The 22,001-nt window shown below is 40.0% G+C and overlaps 1 protein-coding gene across 2 annotated transcripts in view; it reads left to right on the top strand.

Annotated features, from left to right (window-relative positions):
* trappc8 (trafficking protein particle complex subunit 8) overlaps positions 1-22,001 on the top strand; it is a 149,252-nt gene that overhangs the window by 23,457 nt on the left and 103,794 nt on the right. Inside the window, exon 3 of one of the 2 annotated variants that reach the window (XM_043687639.1) lies at positions 8,379-8,462. The exons of the other annotated variant lie outside the window; for it this stretch is intronic. Within the exon in view, the coding sequence (XP_043543574.1) occupies positions 8,379-8,462 (84 nt within the window). The remainder of the gene's footprint in view (positions 1-8,378; positions 8,463-22,001) is intronic. 2 annotated transcript variants of the gene reach the window in all.

Below are 22,001 nucleotides of genomic sequence, written 5' to 3'. Positions count from 1 at the left end.
AGCAGGAGAATCGATGTTTCGGGCATAAGCCATTCATTAGCCCTTCCTGATGAAGGGGTCTTGCCCAAAATATTGGTTCTCCTGCTCCTAGGATGCTGCCTTTTCCAGCATCACACTCTCTACTCTGATCTCCAGCATCTGCAGTCCTCACTTTTTCCAAAGGTACAAGTCTAGACTGTACAAATCTTCCTTAAGAAAAGTTACCCCTTCAAAGGATTAGAGCTGAAAATGTGTTGCTGGAAAAGTGCAGCAGGCCAGGCAGCATCCAAGGAGCAGGAGAATTGCGTTTCGGGCATGAGTCCTTCAGGAATCCTGAAGAAGGGCTCATGCCCGAAACGCGATTCTCCTGTTCCTTGGATGCTGCCTGACCTGCTGCGCTTTTCCAGAACACATTTTCAGCTCTGATCTCCAGCATCTGCAGACCTCACTTTCTCCTTCAAAGGATTAATCTGGTATACCTTCTTTCAATTTCCAGTACAGTTGCATCCTTCTGTTTTAAGCAAGGAGACCAATACTGTACTCTAGATGTTGTTTCACCAATGCATTGTATAACTAAAATGGAACCTTCCTACTTTTGTATTTGATTGCCCTCAATGATTACATTCAATTAGCAGTCCTAAATACTCGCTGTATCTGAGGGCTGATCTTGTGCAATTCATGCACTAGGGCACCCTGATCCCTGTGCATCTAAGCTGTGTTGTGTCTCACCATTTAGAAGATCTTGGACCATAAGATGTCTGAGCAGATGTAGGTCATTCATAGAATCTGTTCTACCATTCAATGATATCCTAGCTGATTTGATGATTTTCAACTCTACTTTCCTGCCTCCCCATAACCCTTGATTCCCCTTGCTGATTAAAAATCTATTGCAGCCTTGTATATACGTAACAGAGTCTACAGCCCTCTGGTAAAGAATTACACCAATTTATTACCTTCAGGAAATTCCTGCTTATCTTTCTTAAATTGTGGTCATATCATCTGAGCTTTTGTCTTCTGACTCTAAACTTTCCCGTAGGAGTAAACAACTTATTGACATCTATTCTCAAAGGAGAAAGTGAGGACTGCAGATGCTGGAGATCAGAGCTGAAAATGTTGCTGGAAAAGCGCAGCAGGTCAGGCAGCATCCAAGGAGCAGGAGAATCCTTCAGGAATCCTGAAGAAGGGCTCATGCCCGAAACGTCGATTCTCCTGCTCCCTGGATGCTGTCTGACCTGCTGTGCTTTTCCAGCAACACATTTTCAGATCTATTCTCAAATCCTCTAACAATGTGAGGTGTTTCAATAAAGTTTACTGTATTTTTAACTCCAACAGCACAAGGCCAACCAGCTCAACCTCTTCCCCCTTGAACAAAAATCCCTTATACCTCTCCAAAAGGAGAAAAGAAAACCCATTTGGAATTGTTGTTGAACAGAGTTTTACAGAACTCTGACAATGTAGGTATGGACTAGCACCAACACCAATGTACCTTGGATAAGGAGACCAAAGTTGTTAATTGCATTCCAGGTGTGGTCTGACCTGTATCTTGTGTAATTTTAATAAGACCTCCCTATTTCTATACTGTTAATTTTCAGAAGAACAGTCATTTGCCTTCCCTATGAGCTGCTAAACTCGACCTGCCTATATGCCTCTCTTGATTGTCATTCTCATGACTTGCCTTCACACCTATTTGTGTCACTTGTAAATTTTGTCGTCGTGTATTTACATTCATCAGTATGTATTGTAAATGATTGTGACTCTTACACTGATCCCTGTGGTGTTCCACAGGTTGCAAGTTGCCATCCTGAAATGCCCCCTTATCCCAGTTCTGTCTTTTATTAGGTAATCAATGTTAATATATTACCTCCAATACTAAGTAGCCTTTTGTCATCAAACATCTTTTGGATTTCCAATACATTATAACTGCTAGTTTGGCTTTATCCTGCTTGTTACATTTTCTCTGAATAATAACTGTTAACTAATAATCAAAATGTGATCTCCCCTTCATGAAGTCATGTTGACTCTGCTCAGTTTATATTTTGTATTTCTAAGTGCTTTACTATTACATCCTTCATAATGTAGCCAAGCCTTTTTCCCTTGATTGATGTTAAGCTTACAGGCCTAAGCTAGCTGTTTCCTTTTCAGAATAAATGTCACATTATCAACTTTTTAATCCATTGCGACTTTTCAAGAAGATTTCTACCATTAAATCCATTATCTCTGTAGGTATCATTTTTAAAGACTGCTAATGCATTGCTAGTTCAGGCATCTTTTAGTCTGGTTATTCTTCTGGTTTACCTCTAATCTTTATCACATGTCTTTCTGTAAATTTAATGCTATCCTTACCATCCCTGGCTAACCATAGTTGACTATCCCCTTTTTAGAATCCACCTTCCTCATGGAAATGTATCTTTGCTGTGAGCCATGAACTTTTTTTTCAAATGTCTCTTATTGTTCCTCAACTGTTCTTTTTCTGCTAAACTCCTTTCCTAGCCCAACCAGCCAACTCTACCTTCATTCCTTTTTAATTACTTTTATTTAAGTTCAGTGCAGTTGTTTCTGACCCAAGTTTCTCAGTATCAAACTGCAAAATTCTACCATGTTACGGTGGCTGTTCCCTGCGAGATCTTTTTACTTTGACATTTTTAAACCTGCCTCATTACATATCACCAGGTCCCAAACAGTGTGATCCCTGGCTGGATCTGCATCACGTTGATCTAGAAAAATGTCCTGACTACACTTGAGTTCTTATGACATCTGCCAATCTTTCTATCCCAAAATGCATGAAAATAAATCAGCCCTAACTAATGTATTGCTTTAGTTACATAATTCAGACAGAAAACAACGTAGATTGTTCTGAGGCAAGAGACCTCTGCTCCCACCCGTAATAATCTCTCAGGTTGATTAGAAAGGATTATCTCGACTGGAGAGGAATATTTGTATTCTGGAGGTGTTAGCACAATGCATTTTCTCATGTATGTTCATCAGCTGATCTTGTATGTTAATTCTTCATTGGTAAGGGGATGAAGGGTTGCAGGATGAAGGCAGGAGAATGGGATTGAGAAATATCAGCCATCGCTGAATGGCTAATTCTACTCCTATGTCTTATGCTGTATAGCGACTAAGCTGTGTGGTGAGCAGGATTGATGGTGTGTGGAGAGGTAATGCCATGTTTGTATAAATTTATTTTACTTTAAAAATGTTTAATTTAGTATTGTGAAGTTTTTCAAATTACTTTCTATAATGTTTCAATTTCTAAGCTACTTCTGATATAGCATTTACAATAGGTTAATGTAATTCACTTAAAGTTTTACAAATTCAATTTTCAGGAGCAGAGCTATAACTCTAGATGGAAATTTAGTGTTACTTCTCGGCTAATTGTCTGTAGTGCTGTTTTAAAATGTTTTTAGGTAAATATGTGGGAGCCAGACCAGATCATCATTCATATCATTGAACACAATGCTTTAAAGCAATTGTGGACATAGCTCTCCTAGTTTGCTTTTCTGTTTGTCCACGCCTTCAAATTCCTCCCTCAAATTACTGTTTGTAAGTGAAAACACTTATTATGCCTTTGTCATCTGAGATCATCACCTAAGAGTAGAGTAATGCTTAGGTTTATTTATCTGTACAAGTTAGTACAGAATGTCATGTGACTGTTACTGAGTTACTTGAGATGGGATGAGGGATGTTGTGGTATCGAATGTTGGAAGATTTGAAGTTGTTGTTTGGTCATGAGGCAAAGCTCATGCTTTGAGATTTTGACAGCTGGGACTTGTGGAAAATCTAATGCTTCAGGTTCCTTGCCTGTTGAAGTGACTTTGAAAATGAAATGAGGAAGCGAAATACCATACATTGCATAATGCCAAAGGAGAAGTTTCCAGGCATTAATTTTTCAGTAACTTGCAGTTGTGAACGAAGAAATCCAAGGCGGTACAGATAGGTTCAGGCAATTCAGCCCATTGAGGTCTGCCTTCTTTTTTACTTGATCTGTACCTCAACTCTGTTTATGTGGCATTTTAAGAATTCCTTGAAGTCCTTGCTGATCAAAAGTACTTCTCGTCATCTGTCATACAAATTTTCAGTTGATGCAGAATTCACAGCTATTTTAAGAGAAGTGGGAAGAGTCTACATTTTAGCAAAAAATGGAAATTGCTTGGGGACTGGCTGTGCGCCCTGGTTAGAGACAATGGATTTTGGCTAGAGGTTCTGGAAAATGGAACTGATGCACTGGATATTCTGAAATCATTCAGTGGGTACGGGGCAGGAATGCAAAAAAGGGCAGGACTTGAAGTGCGGGAGTGATACCTCAGATCATAGATTATACAATCCCTACAGTGTGGAAGCAGGCCACGCAGCCCATCGAGTAACACTGACCCTCTGAAGCGCATCATATCCAGTTTTACTCTATACCTGTAATCTTGTATTTCCCATGGCTAATTTTTCTAACCTGCACTTCCCTGGACACTATGGGCAATTTCCCATGGCTAATCCATCTAATATATACACCTTTTGGAGGAAACTCATGCAGATATGTGGTAAATGTGCAAACACCACACAGATGGTCGCTCAAAGGTGGAATCAAACTCAGGTCCCTGGTGCTGTGAACTGTCCTGCTTTGGAGTTAAGTCGAGGACAAGGGTTTTAAATTTGGCTAGCGCTTCACTGAAGGTAGGACTGGCGGTGGTGCAGTGTGGACTAGTCTTGGTTTTGGATAGTTTGGGAATAACTTAGACTTTGAGATTGGAATGGGATTGGTGCAGGCGGTAGAGATGAGCAACCTTGATTGAGCTGAGATTTATAGCTGAGCTGTGTCATTTATTTACACATTCAAGTTTGAGTTCCTTTCTCAGGGCTGACTCAATGGCCAAATCAATTGTGTTGGGTTAGTACCTTTGGGCAACTCACTCACTTGTCAGTGAGGTACAGAAAATTTGCAGATTCTTCAAGACTGCTTGAGCAACCCTGATGCTGTTTCAAACAATTTACTAAGGGATATAGCAAGCCTTTAGCATTGATGCCACAAACTAATGGGCTACCAATGAAAGACCATGCTTAAGAGAAGTGAAGCAAAGAAGACAGTACATTCCATTTGGGGAATGAAGTCTGCACAGGTTTCACCACCTGGCTCTGTTCCATATTTGCATTATCCAAGGAAAGGACTATTGCTTGAGAATTGGATTCTGAATGAGTAACTCCATGTTGTCACATGGGGAATTGAATACCAGTTCAGTAATTACAGGATAATTTTAAGATGTAGCTCCAACAAAAAGTTAAAACTGTTCATTGTCTGCCTTTTGCTAAGGAAATTGCTGGGACTCTTTGACCTAAATAATGTCTAATTGTCATTTGGGCACTCGATGCAAAACTTCATTAGTGGCTACAGTTTATTAAAATTCCATAATTTGGAACAAAGACAATTCTGGAAATTCTGAAATGAAAAATCAAAAGCTGGCGACACATTGTTATGAAACAGGGTAACCCCTCCTACCCCCCCCAGCTAATTTAAACCTGCGACATATGATTTAACCTGTGATGTAATCCATTAAAATTAGAGACCAAGAACTAACCCACAGGTCACTATTTAAAGTAAAAATTAACAACATTATTTTCTCAACTTTTTAAAAAAAAGTCTAAAGAATTTACAACTCCTTTATCTAACCTTTCTTTTATTTTCCCTTCTATAATACTGGTTCGATAAAACCCTGATTAAGATTTACCAAAAAATTCAAATTTCAAAACCAGCCAACTGTCGAATCTTCTTTGTATCTTCCTCTGTCTTTTCTTCTTCTCCAAGGTTTTTGTTTCACAGATTGTTGATGGATAAATGTACCTTTTTAAGAGAGCTATTCCAAAAGTAGTCTGGATACGTTGGTGGCTTGGCAGTTCTCCCCCACCTGTTCAGTTTTTCCTGGTCTTGTACCCCAAAGCATCGGATCGTTTTATTGTTTTTAATAGTGTTAAAATATTAAATTCAAACTTGATTGGAATTTGGTATCTTGGGGAATAATTTTAAACTGGCCGAATTTGAATTTGCTTTTGTCTCGTAGCAATCTAGGCACTGCTGGCTGCTGAACCAAATGCTACATTGTAAATTTTCCAGTACGGTGCTTCTCTAAGTCCCTGCTAACTTTCAACTCTCAAGGGCTGAGGGGCTCATTCCTGATGAAGAGCTTATGTTCGAAACATCAATTCTCCCGCTCCTCAGATGCTGCCTGACCGGCTGTACTACTTCAGCACCATACTGTTCGACTTAGATATTTTATGGTCTAATCTGAACAATCCTTAAGAGAATTGTACGCAGAAAATATTCCAACCTTTGTTCTACGATCAGGAAAATCTCAGGAAAAAGTGTCAGTTCATGTGCTGATTTTCTTTTCTCTTGGTTCAATTTTAAAAGAAATTAGTTCAGATTTACATGTTATAAAAGATTAATGTTTGAGGATTCCCTGTTATCATTTACCAAAAAAAAACTAGAGATGGTCATTTGAAATTGCCACTTATCTATGACACTGCTTCCCATAACCTGGTTGCTGTGCAGGAGACCAGTCGTGTCTGCACCTGCACTTCACCCAGTGCTATTCTTCCTGTCCACTGGCCCCTGCCCCAAAGTCTGTCATCTTCCTTTCTTTAATAATTTAACTCTGTGCAGGTAACACGTGTAGATCTAAATTATTTGCTGCAATAAAAAAACATGTTTCCTTTGCTTTTTCCAAAATGTAAAATTTCTGGCCCCTCAGTCTTGAGCGTTCCACTGATAGAGAAAAAAAAATTGTCGGTCTGGTTTCTGTCTCGGTCAGTCGGTAGGTCTGTAATTGTAAGAGGCGTTGTTGAGGCCCTGGAATATTATGCAGTTTTGGTCATGTTTCCTGAGAAAGGATGCTCTTGCTATAGAGGGAGTGCAGCAAAGACTTAGCAGATTAGTTCTGCCATTCCAGGAATCAATATATGAGAAGAGGTTGAGTCTGTTAGGATTATATTCACTTCATTTTAGGAGAATGAAGGAAGGGGTGATCGCATACGAACCTATGAGTCTAACTGGTTAACTTCAGGAAGGATGTCCCTGAAGGTGGGGGTGTCCAGACCAGTAATTGTAGCTTGAGGATAAGAGATAAGACTCTTTAGGACTCTAATAAGTGAGCCTATGGAAATCACTACCACAAAATCTATGAGGTCAAAGTGTTGTTTTCAAGGAGGAGGTATTTATGGATCTTGTGACAGAAGTGATCAAAGGATATAAAGGAGTTTGGGGTTCAGGCATTGAGCTCCTTGATCAGTCATGATTGAATTGTGGAGCAGGCTTGAGAGATTGAGTGGTCTACTCCTGCTCCTACCTATGTCATAGCCATTCCTTAACTCTAGAATGATTGTGAAACTTTTCTGCACTCTTTCTAGTCCATTCAAATGCTAAAGTGTTGTGCTCAGAACTGACTGCAGTACTCCAATTGAGGTTTAACTAATGTTTTATACAGGTTCCACGTGACCCCCTTGCTCTTGTACTCTATGCTGCTATTAATAAAACCAAATGTACAGTCTGCTTTGTTTACCAGCCTGACTCTGTCCCGCTGCTTTCAGTGACTTGTGTACATTGTGGCTTTATCCAAAGTAGATGTGGTAAAATCATAAGGACATTATCAGCTGGTACATTTATGTGAGCATGATATTCTTGACCATGACAATCAGAATGATATGCTCAAGTTAGTCCCAGTTTGCTACATTGGGACCTAACAGTGAAATCTCCTCCTTTTAGAAGCACTATAGTGACTTGTGTTGTCTCAGCCCTGGCTCACTTGTAGAGTACAATTTGTTTGCTGTGTTTCCTACATTTCAATATTGAATAAAAATACTTCACAGTTCCCTGTGGACATGTAAGACTTGCATTTATATAGTGCCTTTCAGACCTGTCCTATGCAAACATTTGCAAATCCCACTGATGCTAAGTGTGAGGTTAAATTAAACTTTCATGCTGAAGACAGACTGGACAAATGCCTTTTACCACCAGATGTTGAGACATTAAACTGTAATGCTGTCAAGTATGAAACCACTGTTGTTATTCAGTCAGTACCTCTAATTTTCATGAGTGAGATTGAAAAGCATGCTTTGACTTCATTCACTTCAAATATCAGCATTTGATGAGCTATTCAAAATAGTCTTACTGACATAATTTAAGTGACACCTTTGTAATTGCCTGTGGCAAATCAGCGCCCTGTGGGATTAGTTGAGTTTGTATACTGTGATTTATCTTGTGAATCAGTATACATAAAAAAAAATGCGAGTCTTTATCCTTTTTTTTTAAAAGCTACATTGTTTTAGGACTCCTTTTTAGTATTAGACATTCTATACTTAGATGAGAAGATCTTTAACTCAGTAATAAGTCATTAATACCATGTTCTGTTTTCCATCAGATCGCTCAGTTAAAGCTAGTGTTCCATGGTACAGTAATTGGAAAGACACTTTGACGCATCTCAGTTCGTCCAAGTTCCATGCAGGTATTTCATCAGTTGGTGTGGGGTTAACAGTTCGCACTTTTCTCCACTTTCCATCTCTTAGTTTTTAAACACTTCCTCTGTAAAGCTGTCTGACTTTTCCAATTCACTTCTGTTTTTGATCTATTCCACTTTCTGTATTGATTTCAGAGGCCGTATAGGTTTGTGGTGAAAGGGGAAAGTGAGATGTTATTTATATATATATATATATATATATATATATATATTTGGATTTTAAGAAGGCATTTGCTAAGTTACAGAGGCCGTATAGGTTTGTGGTGAAAGGGGAAAGTGAGATGTTATTTTATATTTGGATTTTAAGAAGGCATTTGCTAAGTTACCATACATTAGCAATGCATTTGCTAAGCTACCAAACATTAGGCTCCTTAAGAGTCCATCGTGTTGAAGGTAGTACATTAGCAGAGATAGAGAATTGGCTTCCTAACAATATAGTTAGAATAAGATGGGACTATTTTCAGGATGGTGACCTTTGTGATTAGTGATGTGCCACAGGACTCAGTGCTGTTTATTTACAAATAATTTTACAATATCTATTAATGCTATGATTAAGGAAATTGAGTGTTCTGTAGTCAGGTTTGCAGATGACACCAAAAATATGTGGGAAGGCAACAATGGTCTGTAGAGGGATATAGACTTGTCAAGTGAGTGGGCAAAAACCTGATAGATGGATTATAATGTGGAGAAATGGTTATGCACTTGGCCAGGAAGAATAGAGCAGTTGAGTGTTATTTAAATGGAGAAAGAGACTGCAGAATGGTACTGAATGGAGGGATTTGAGAGTCTTAATCTATTAATCACCAAAGCTAGTATTCACGTTCAGTGGGTAATAGGAAAGACAAATGAAATGTTGGCCTTTCACTCAAAAGGGATGAAGTATAAAAATACTGATTTGATAAAACTATACAAGAAACAAGTCAGACCGCAGCTGCAATACTGTGAATAGTTTGGAGAGCTAATATAAACAAAGTTCGCTCAGCTGATATCCGGTATGGAAGGACTGTCTTATGAGAAGTTAGTAGATTAAGTGTGACCTCGTTGTAATATAGATGAATGAGAGGCAACTTTGAAACATACAAGATTCCTGGTGGAATTGACAGGCTCTTTGCAGAAAAGTTGTTTTCCCTGTGGGTGGGCCTCTAGGGACAGAAGGTGTAATCTCAGAACAAGGCTTGCACGTGAGAGGAGGAGGAATTTCTTGAGGGTAGTAAATCTATAGAATTCTTTATCACAGAAGCTTGTTGCAACTAGATTATTTAAATATATTCGAGGTTGAAACACAAATTTTTAATCTGCACTGCAATCTAAGGTTGTAAGGAACAGGCAAAACAAGAGTTGAGGATTATCCGCTCAGTCGTAATCTCATTTGAATGTTGGCACAGACTCTTAGAGACAAGCTAATGAGATTTAAGTGAAATGTTTGTGGAGAAATAACAATTTGATATTTTGGCTTGTCAGTTTGCATCTGGTTCAGCTATTTATTTTTAAGGCTGGAGTAATTTTAGTTTGGACATAATTAAATCACACCTCCCTTATGTCACGAGCAGAGTAACCCTGAACCCCAGTTTAATGTTCTGGTGATACAGATTTGAATCCCACCAGTGGAGATGGTCGTGTTAATTCAATAAAATGGTAGCCTATTGGCAATCATCGACAATTGTTGTTAAAAACCTATCTGGTTCACAGTTGTCTTTTAGGGAAGGAAATCGGTCATTCTTGCCTGGTCTGACCTCCATGTGACTCCAGGCCCACAGCAATATGACTGGTTCTTAATTGCCCTCCGGGCAGTTACTTGTGTGAAACATGTTGGCCAAGCCAGTGATGCCCACATCCTATGATCAATTTTAACAAGTGTCTGAGAGAATCTAAATTTTAATGACATTGAAATCAGCAATGGGTTCTGTCAGATGCTCCATTTTAAAAAAAAAAAATGATATTTTTCTGTTCCTTGCTTTAGTTCTTTTGCTGCATCCTTCTAATAGTTTTAAGCTGCTAAGTACACTCTACGTTGACTTGAATGTTTTGTGCTGACAATGTCCAGAGTATCTGTATAATAGCTCATTTTAAAATAAGTGTCCGGCTTGTTTATTCTAAAATGTTGAATCTTCTCTGGAGATAAGCTTTTAATGCAAAATCGAATTGTAGGAAAAAAATTGACAAGACAAACCAGTTAAAAACTTGAAACAAATGACAATGTTTGGTGCAATGCGAATTATCTTGGAGATGATTAATTTGCCACATTTATTAATGGTCACTGGATCAGTTGGTTCAAGAATGTATTATTTAGGAGCATGAGTAACCCATTTCAGACCTCTGAGACTGCTTCCCTATTGAATAAGGTTATGGCTGCTCTGTTAACACTGCATTCCAGCCTACTTCTGACAACCTTGCATCCATCTGCTTACGAAGAATCCATCTACCACTATCTTAAAAAAAATTCAAGTACTATGCTTTCACTGCCTTTTGAGGAATAGAGTTCCAAAGTCTCATGATCCTCAAAAAATTGTCCTTATTTTTTAAAAAAAAACCTTGATCTAGTGAAAACGGAACTGCAGATGCTAGTGATCTCCTAGCTCTAGGTCATAAGAGAAAGCATCCTCTCCCCACCCACTCTGTGAAGACTGTTCAGGGTATTTCATGTTTCAATCAAGATGCCTGTTAATCTTCTAAATTCAAACTGGTGGAAGCCTAGCGTGTCCAACCCTTCCTCATGAGGGAACCCAAACATTCCAGATATTAATCTAATAATTTTTTTCCAAACTGCATCGAATGCATTTTATTCCCTAAATAAGACCAACATTGCATGCAGTGCTCTGTTTTTTGTCTTCAATGGCCTATGTAACCTCCTTGCTTTGATAATTAAACTGGATGTGGATGCTGGAGACTTGAAATAAAAACAAACTACTGGAAAAACTGAGCAGGGCTGGCAGTATCTGTGGAGAAAGGGGAAAAACACGTCAACGGTTCAAGTCTGATATGACTCTTTTTAAGAACATTGGCTTTTTTTTTTGTAAAGGTAAAATTGCCTAGTAGCCTCATTCCTTCTTTGTAACTTATTTTTTACTCCATTTTTTCATGAGCAAATTTATCAACCGTACCTTTAGCCTCTTCATCAAAGTAATTGATATAATCGTTATAAATTTACAAAAAACGTTCAGACTCCAGCACTGATCTGTGTAACAAGCATCTTGCCAATCAGAAGTCAAGCTATTTATGCCTACTCTAGCTAGTTAACTGGGTACAGGCCATACCATTAATTTTATTGTAGCAATGAAAACCAGTTTAGCTTCTCATCTAAAAGGTTACATCTGTCAGTACAACTGTCCTCCACTCGGTACTTGAACTATCCAACTAGATGATGTGCATTGTGATGTTTGCGCTAACGTATGTTCAATGAATCAATTTTTCTGATCAGTGATATGGCTGAATAAGATGTTTCTTATGCTAAAGCTTTTGCTTTTACAAATGTAAAGCAACTAGGTTCAATGTAGCAAGTTGTTTTCCTTTGTTAAGCAAACAGCACATTGATAAATGTTCCCCGATCACAAAGTGTTATTGGGAGTAACTTACAGAAGTGCATTGACCATTGTACTGTTTTGACACTGCATTTATGTGCTAGAGAGCCACTGAAGCAGAATTTTGAAATCAATGTCTTTGTACTTCGTACTTTTGATCTCGAGCTCTGTGTGATACTATACCATAGCTTCTGAATTATCACTGTGTGGTTTCTTGGGATTTCTTTCCTGAAGGTTTGGATTTTTCTTTTGCGTGTGCGTTATGTACAGTTCTTGGTGTCAAGATGAAAAACACAAACTTGTATCAAGGCTTTTGGTCACAATCCACTGTTGGAAGTTGCTATTTCTTGCACGCTGAATAGTTGTTTGGGGTATGAGTGATAAAGAATCAGAAGTCCTTGTATTAGACATGGGAGAACACCAGCTCCTCTGATTAATCTTTAAATTCACACTGATTAGTCTTATATTAAACAGAACAGAACTTGACATTTTATTAATTGTATGATTTTTGGCTTAGAATGTTTCCATAGATTAGTCACAGTCTTAGAGCTGATAACCTAATACAGTTGGTTGAGGAATGTCACATTTTGGAGATCCAAAAGCGTAACGTCCTTATGAACTTTGGTCTTAAAGTTTATTTGGTGTGCATCTGGATCTTAACTCTGTTTTCAGTAAGTCTGGTAACATTTGGTCTTGCTGTTTTCATCTTCAGTTGCAGTGATTATTTTTGAATTCTAGCCATATGGTTCCAGCAGTACTGTCTTGTTTGCAATCTGTTCCACAGTTATTATCTAACCTGCAGTGTTCTTGTCTATCTGTCTCATTCTTCATTGTATCATTTGTGTGCAAATGCTACTAATTTTTTTTAAAAAGAAAGAAAGATAGTTTAGCTTCATTGTTTTGTTGAAAACAGTTGAAATTGGGTCATGTTGGGTAGTATGTTGTTGACTGATCTTCCAATCTGAATAAAACACTGATTTAGGCCACAGTTACAATATTGTATGCACTTCTGGAGTCCACATCTATAGGAGGAATGTGGGAGCACTGGAGAGGGTGCAGAGGAGATTTACCAAGATGTAGTTTTATATATCAACATGCTATAGTTTGCATTTTACATAAGTTGATTTTCCTGATGGTATGATACCTGGGTTTACATGCTTGTGTACAGTTTTACTTTTCATCTGTACTGTACAAGTTTGTTGAACCTAGAGTGCCTTTGAGAGTTCACTTTTTTGTACCTTTTTTTCATGAAGTTGAAAGCAACCGTAGTAAAGTAAGCTGTCAAGTTGTAACATTCAATCTCTATGCAGTGTCTGCACACTTCAGAAACTGATTAAAGGTTCAAGGAGCCGATTCATTTGCAAGTAACATGTTGATTTTTAAAAGCTACCTTTATTCTATCCTAGCCTATTAAAATGTGGTGGGAGAGGGAAATATCTGTCTATAAAGACAGCTTGAGAACTTGAACCTGGGAGCAAAAAACAAGGTTAATGCCCGTTTCATAATGCAGGGCCATTTGAAAAACACTTCTGTGCATTCAGGAGTTTGCCTCTGATGGAAACCGTTCCTTTTTGAAATATTTTTATCTAGTTGCGCAATAGCTATAAAGAGGAAGCATAAGGGAAAGACATAAGTATGGTCTCCTGGCTTTTCGCGTATTAAATGGTTTTCAGTTTCTGCTTGGATGATCCAGTAGTCAAACTAATTTTTTAACATAAAGTTTACTGTACTAGATTATGTAAGTTTTAACTTTGTGTTCAGTAACACCTAGAAGAGACTTTAAGATGAATAGTGTATGTACTTAGTAGTTCCTGTAGTAAACTAGCTCTCCTCTTGAGGATTATGAAAAGGATACCATAAAGGTGTTGTGCAATATTTCAGTTATGTTTACAACATGTCACAGATACACTTTAAAAATAGTGCTGGCAGCATCTGTGGAGACAGAGTTAACCTTTCAGGTTCGATATAACTCTTCAGATCTGAAGAGGTTAGAAAAATGGTGTGTTTATGTTTTAGACAGGAGGACAAAGAGCAAGTGAAACAGATTTGTTAATTCGTTAAAGAATTCTCATAAATTTGTCAGTCACAATGTCGTTCATGACATCATGCTGATTTTGTTTGACCAGAGTGCTACAGGAGTTTGAGCTGTGCCACCTGGCCGGCCAGCATTGATAGCCCATCCATATTTGCCCTTGAGAAGCTGGTGGTGAGCTATGTTTTTGAATTGCTGCAGTCCACTTGCTGTGGTTTGACCCACAATGCCGATAGGAAGGGAAATTCCTGATGAAGGGCTTTTGCCCGAAATGTCCATTTTCCTCCTCTGATGCTGCCTGACCTGCTGTGCTTTTCCAGCACGCTCTCAACTCTGATCTCCAGCATCTGCAGTCCTCACTTTAGCTTCGGGAATTTCAGGATTTGACCCAACGACTAGGAAGAAATGGTGGTATATTTCCAAGTCAGGGTGGGGAGTGGCTTGGAGGGGAACTTCTAGGTGGTGGTGTTGCCCAAGTACCTGCTGCCCTTATCCTTCTAGATGGAAGTAGTTGTGGGTTTGGAAGATGCTGTCGAAACATCTTTGAATTTCTGCAGTGCATCTTGTAGTTACCATACACTGCTGCTACTGAGTCCCGATGGTAGAGGCAATGAATGTTTGTAGATGTGGTGTCAATCAAGCAGGTTGCTATGCCCTGGATGGTGTCAAGCTTCTTGTGTTGTTGGAGCTGCACCCATCCAGGCAAGTGGCGAGTATTCCATCACACTCCTGACCTGTGCCTTGTAAGGGTGGACAGGCATTCGGGTGTCAGGAGGGGAATTAATTGCTGTAATGTCCTGACCCTCTGACCTGCTATTGTAGCCATTGTGTTTGTGGTGAGTCCAGTTGAGTTTCTGGTTATTGGTAACCCCAAGGATGTTTACAGTGAGGGATTCAGTGACGGTAATACTGTTGAATGTCAAGGGGCGGTGGTGAGTGTGTCTCTTGTTGGTGATGGGCATTGTCTGGCACTTGTGGCACAGCTGTTACTTGCCACTTGTTGGCCCAAGCCTGTATATTGTCCAGATCTTGCATTTAATCACGGACTGCTTCAGTATCTGAGGAGTCACAAATGGTGCTGAACACTGTGCAATCATCAGCGAACATTCCCACTTCTGACCTTGAGACAGAGGGAAGGTCATTGATGAAGCAGCTGACAATTGTTGGGCCTAGGACACTACCTGAGGCACTCTTGCAGAGATGTCCTGGAGATGAGATGATTGACCCTTCACAACCACAGCCATCTTGCTTTGTGTCAGGTATGACTCTAACCAGTGGTGTGTTTGCCCCCTGACACCCATTGGTTCTAGTTTTGCCAAGGCTCCTTGATGCCATATTTGGTCAAATGTGGCCTTGGTGTCAAGGGCTGTCACACTCACCTCATTTCTGGAATGAAGTTCTTTTGTTCATGTTTGGACCAAGACTGTAATGAGGTCAGGAGCTGAGTGATCCTGGCAAAACCCAAACAGGGCGTCACTGAGCAGGTTGTTGCTGAGCAGGTGCTGCTTGATAGCACTGTTGATGACACCTTCCATCACTTTACTGATGGAGAGTAGGCTGGGTGGTAATTGGCCAGGTTGGATTTGTTCTGCTTTCTGTGTACAGGACACACCTGGGCAATTTTCCACGTGTTGTAACTACACTGGAAGAGTTTGTCTAGGGGAGTGGCAAGTTCTGGAGCACGTTTTCAGTACTATTGCTGGAATGTTATCAGGGCCCATTGAGTTTGCAGTATCTAGTGCCTCCAGCCATTTCTTGATATCTCGTGGAGTGAATTGAATTGGCTGAAGACTGATAATCTGTGATGCTGGGGACCACTGGAGGAATCTGAGATGGATCATCCACTTGGCACTTTTGATTGATGCAAATGTATCAGCCTTATCTCATGGATGTCCAGTCTTGAGCTGCTAGATCGGTTTGAAGTCTTTCCTATTTAGCATAGTGGTAGTGCCACACAACATGATGGAGGTTATTCTCAACATGAAGGCAGGACGACTTCTCCACAAGGACACTGCAGTGGTCAATTTTACCTATACTGTCATGGACAGATGCTTCTACAGCTGACAGATTGGTAAGGATGAGGTCAAGTATGTCTTATCCTCTTGGTTCTTTCACCATCTGCTGCAGACTCTTATCCTCTTGGTTCTTTCACCATCTGCTGCAGACCCAGTCTAGCAGTTATGTCCTTTAGGACCCAACCAGCTCGATCAGTAATGCTGCTGTCGAGCCACTTTTGGTAGTGGACGTTGCAGTCCCCCTCCCAGAGTACATTTTGCGGCCTTGCCACCCTCAATGCTTCCTCCAAGTGTTTCTCAACATGGAGTACTGGTTCAACAGTTGAACATAGAATGCTACAGCGCAGTGCAGGCCCTTTGGCCCTTGATGGTTTCACAGGTTGGTGCAATGATCTGAAGCCCATCTAACCTACACTATTCCACTCGTATCATATCCCTATCCAATGATCATTTAAATGCCCTTAAAGTTGGCACGTCTACTACTATTGCAGGCAGTGCATTCCATGCCCCTACTACTGAGTAATGAAACTACCTCTGACATCTGTCCTATATCTATCACCCCTCAATTTAAAGCTATGTCCCCTCGTGCTAGCCATTGCCATCGGAGGAAAATGACTCTCACTGTCCAACCTATCTAACCCTCTGATTATCTTACATATCTCAATTAAGTCGCCTCTCGACCTCCTTCTCTCTCACAAAAACAGCCTCCAGTCCCTCGCCCTTTCCTAGTAAGACCTTTCCTCCATTCCAGGTGAAATCCTTGTAAATCTCCTCTGAACCCTTTCCAAAGCTTCCACATCATTCCTATAATGCAGGGACCAGAACTGTATGCAATACTCCAAATGTGGCCGCACCAGACTTTTGTACGGCTGCAGCATGACCTTATGGTTCTGAAACTCTATCCTTCTACCAATAAAAGCTAACACACTGTATGCCGCCTTAACAAACCTATCAACTTTGGTGGCAACTTTCAAGAATCTATGTACCTGGACACCGATATCTCTCTGCTCATCTACACTGCCAAGATCTTGCCTTTTAGCCCAGTACTCTGCATTCTTGTTACTCCTATCAAAGTGAATCACCTCGCACTTTGTTGTGGAAGGAAAACGGTACATGGTAACCAATAAGAGGTTTCCTTGCCTGAGTTTTAACATGAAGCCATGAGACTTCATGGGGTCTGGAGTCGATGTCAAGGACTCCCAGGGCAACTCCCTCCTGACTGTATCCCACTGTGTCGCCACCTCAGCTGGGTCTGTCCTGCTGGTGGGACAGGGTATATCTAGGGATGGTAATGGTGGCATCTGGGGTGTTATCTGTAAGGTATGATTCTGTAACAATGATTGTCAGGCTGTTGCTTGACTAGTCTGTGAGACAGCTCTCTCAATTTCGGCACTCGCCCCCAGATGTTGGTAAGAAGGACTTTGCATGGTCGACAGGACTGTTTCTGTTTTTACCGTTGTCTTTTCTGGTTCCAAGGTCGATGCCGAGTGGCCCGTCCGGTTTCATTTCTTTGTGACTTTCTAGCGATTGATACAACTGAGTGGCTTGCTCTGCCATTTCAGAGGGCAGTTGAGAGTCCACCACGTTGCTGTGGGCCTGGAGTTGCATGTAGGTCAGAGCAGGTAAGGATGGCCGGTTTCCTTCCCTGAAGGACATTAGTGAACCAGATGGGTGAAAATGTAAATATACTCTTGCCAAGTTTACAGATGACAAAAAATATGTGGAAGGGCAAATCATAGGGAAGGTACAGTCAAAAGGGGTATAGACAGTGAGAGTGGGAAAAATTAGGTTATGTGCTTTGACAGGAAGAATTGTCAAGCTCCATATTAGTTAAGTTGACCGCAGAAAGCAACAGCACAAAGGGATTTTTATGATCCTTGAATCATAAAAGGTTAGCATCCAGATTTAGTAATTGGAGGGAAAATGGACTGTTGAGCTTTTATTTGGAATTGAATGAACTACAAAATAACAAAGTCTTTTTAAATGTGAAGGATTAGTCAGGCCACACCTGGAAAATTGTGAACAATTTTGATCTTCTTCCCAAAGGAAATATGCTATTATTGAATTCAGTCCAGAGAAGATTCACTTGGTTAGTCCCAGTTATGGAGGGGCTGTCTTATGAGGAGAGGTTGGACCTGTATACCCTGGAGTTTAGAAGAATGAGAGGTGACATAATTGGAAATGGATGACTCTTGGGGCTTGACAGGGAGATATGGAGTAGTTGTTTCCTCAAAATCCAGGGCAAGAGGACATTGCCTCAGAATAAGGGCCTGTCTGTTTATGACAAGATGAGGGAGATTTCCTTCCAAGGGCCAAGAATTCTATGGATATCTTTTTTTGCAGAAGACTGCCAAGGCTTGGCCTTGAGAATGAAAATCCTGAAAAATCTCCCAATCAGAGTCTTGTAATCATTAAGCTAATGCCATCAGAGCTAGACTGTCTCTAACCTCTTTCACAAAGAATTTCAATAAAACACTGGAAGTGTAACCAGGTTGGGGATAGGCTTGGAAAGATACTGATGGACATGGTAACCAAGTAGTTAATCGAATGCTTGATTACAAAGAAAAACTTTATTTTTAGTAAAATTACTTTGATTAGAAATTGAAGAAAACTACTAAAGTAAGTTGCTAATAAGATTCTCTGTACAAATGAGAGAATTTGGTGTTCAAAAACTTTGATTTATTGTCACTTGCATTTTACATTAAATAATAGCTTAAAATTAAAGTGAACAGATAAATTGAAACAGGGTCTACCCTTGGTCTACCACCTCTGCCAAGAGACCTGAGTCAGCCCACTAGCAACACTGTGCTACAATCCCCCCTCCATCTGGCTGACGCTGCTTTCTTGAGTCCACTGTTGGCGCTGCTGTCTCTGATCGCTGCAGGAGCCTTGTCACTGCTGCCAGCCTTGAACACCAGGAAGATGACCTTGCTGCTGCTGCTGCCTCACCTTGCAGGGATGTGTCGTGTCCACCCGCCAGGAGGCAGCCGCCTCTCCGCATATCCGCCGTCACTGCCATGCTGATACTGCCAACTGACCTGCCAAGGAGCAGAAAAATGAAAGGACTAGAAACAGAGCTGAAGTTAAAAGGGAAGTAAGTGTGCAGGAGCGGGTGAGCCCCGGGCAAGGTCCTGCCACCCCATTACCATCTTGGAACCAAGGGGCAAGCTGTCCACATTGGAGCGGTGGGCTATATTTTGCAGTGGTTTTAATGGCGAAGTTATCAGTCTTCACTATTTTTCCGTTAAACTAACACAACCTTGTATTTCTGCATGTAAGAACTCCAAATTTTCTAATATACCTCTTCAGAGTTGTTATTATGCTCTTCTGGAGCAGATGCAAATTAAACATGGGTCTCCTGCAATGAATGAGAAATCTAAGTTGATGAGAGCTGTTAATCTCACTGTAAAATTTGTTAAAGTTGCACTCTTTATACCACAACTGATTTATAGTTTCATGGTCATCCTTAATGAGACTAATTTTCTATTCGCAATGTATTAAAATTTAAACTCCTCCAGCTGCTATGTTGGAATTACCCTCGGACTCTTGGTATGAGACCAGTGACATTGCTATGTTACTGTCTCACTGATGTACAAAATCCTGCAAAGTTCATAGTAATTATGAAGTATCCCCTTTGGCCAAGAAATGTTCATATTTTATTTGTTGAATGTCAAAAATAGTGGCTACAAGAGCAGGTCAGAGGATAGGAATACTGCGGTGAGTAACTCTCCTCCTGACTCCTGAACCTGTCCACCATCTATAAGGCACAAATCAGGAGTGTGATGGAATAATTCTCATTTGCCTGGATGAATGCAGCCCCAAAAACGCTCAGGAAGCTTTACCCTATCCAGGTCAAAGCAGCCTGTTTGATTGGCACTACACCCAAAAGCATCCATTCCCTCCACTGACGCTCAGTTGCAGCACTGTGTACTATCTACAAGGTGCACTGCAGAAATTCAAAGATTCTCAGACAGCACCTTCCAAACCCTCGACTATTTTCATCTAGCAGCACGGGCAGTAGATATCCCTCAGCGTTGTCAAAATCCTGGAATTCCCTCCCTCATAGACAGCAAGTGGACTGCAGCGGTTCCAGAAGGTTCCACTGCCACCTTCTCAAGGGCAACTGGGGATGGGCAATAAACACAAGTCAGTCAGCGATGCCTACATCCCACAAAATGAATAAATAAATCATAAGACATCATAATCGAAATGTTTTTGATGATTACTCTATTGGCTAAGAGTTTGGGTTCTAAAGTGGAGCTACAATGGGTTTTAGTTTTAGGTTTGTGAATTTGTTTTTAAGAATAAATGTCGAAGTCATTTTGGATGTCAGTTTAAAAAATTGTAACGTTTTCAATAAATCATTATTATTTCAGCTAAATGGATAGCATACTATCTAGGAAGAGAATCACTACAGTGTTTGTGACTTGTGTTTCCTAACCCAGAGGGAAAGGAGACTGGTAGTGAGTTCATTCAGACATAAACCGTATCTGTCAAAGAGAAGGATCCTTGATGATAGAAGGACTGTTATGACCACGCCAAGCCTTGAGGCTCTCCAGGAGAAGAATGCTGAAGTTGTTATTTAGAAATCCAGAAACAAGACTTTTTAAGTGTCTGAGTGGAAGAGCTCCTAAAAGTTTTTTGAGTTGAATTTAAAGAACATAAGTAGTACTTAAGCTGAGTTAGCTTAAGAGTTTGCAAAAGAGACATTAAAAAGCAAAAGCATTGGGGTGGTGTCGGGGTTTGGGGGGAGGATGCAGACATATGCAGTGAAGAAGTAGGTTATAGCGATGTCGAAAGTTGAAAGCTTCATCATGGAGGGAAGATTCAGGTTTGGTAGTCTGTAATGTTGTGGCAAAAGGATTGAATCATTGTGATATTTGTAGGAAGACTGTTTCAAATAGTTTTATTGTGTCATCAACATTTACATGTTTTGTGTAATCAACATTTAAATTTTGGAAAAGTATGTTGGCATCTTGTAACTGTTCAGTGACTGATCTCCGCAGAAAACAAAAGTTTTTTGGTCTATCCAGCCAGGTCTCTCTCATCCAGTCCTATCAGCTGAGATCATAACATTACACTTAGTATAAAAATTTATATTTCTTTTGCATAATCCAATCAGCAATTTATTCCCTTGTCTGAAATCCAAAACTAGATATGATAGATCCTTGCTGTCCTTGTAACTACTTGGTTTCTTTGTGTGTACTTTGTGGTGAGTTGCTCACAACCCTGTTACTGGATGCCTGGACATCACTGACTTGGTGCCAGGTTTTTAATTTCCTGATGGACAAAGGAAAATGCAACACACATGTCTACATGTTTGTGACAACTTGCTTTTAAAGTCAGCAGCAAGCACATTTCAATGCTAATGGCAAAATCCAGACCAATGTAATTATGCTGTCAACATTCCCTTTTGACGTAATAGACTGGGAAATATTACTTCCAGAAGTTGATGGGTGTAATTCTGGAGTATTTGTACAAATCTAGTCAATCCAGGAATTTACTTGGATATGAAATTTGTTTCCTGAGGACCTTGCAAGTTTGAGAGTCTGAAGAGAATTTTTGTTTTTCTGGTGATTAGTTAGACCATGCCAAATCATGACTTCCTGTTTGAACGGCGTTCTCCAAATGAGAGTTATCCAATACAAAATAGCTAAGTACTCCATGTCAAAAACAAGTTAAAGGAGCACTGTGACTATAGCAACTGACGTGGTTCATGTACTCTGAAATATCACATTGCTTATTATTCATGCAATGTTGAGACTGAAAAATGAAGTCACTGAATGCTATTTTATGCTCTGACTCATTCAGTGGTGACAGTTATTTTTTTGATTTTGTATTGAACAACATGTATGTTATTTAAAATGTAAAATTCCCTTTCATATAAAATTGTTTCTTGCAGAGTGATGACAAGGGATGTGAATTGCAGTGTTTTGAAGTTTGTTGGTGACACCAAAATTGG

Source organism: Chiloscyllium plagiosum, chromosome 4, assembly GCF_004010195.1.
Source record: "Chiloscyllium plagiosum isolate BGI_BamShark_2017 chromosome 4, ASM401019v2, whole genome shotgun sequence".
Taxonomy (NCBI): domain Eukaryota; kingdom Metazoa; phylum Chordata; class Chondrichthyes; order Orectolobiformes; family Hemiscylliidae; genus Chiloscyllium; species Chiloscyllium plagiosum.
This window is presented reverse-complemented; position numbering and strand designations above follow the sequence as displayed.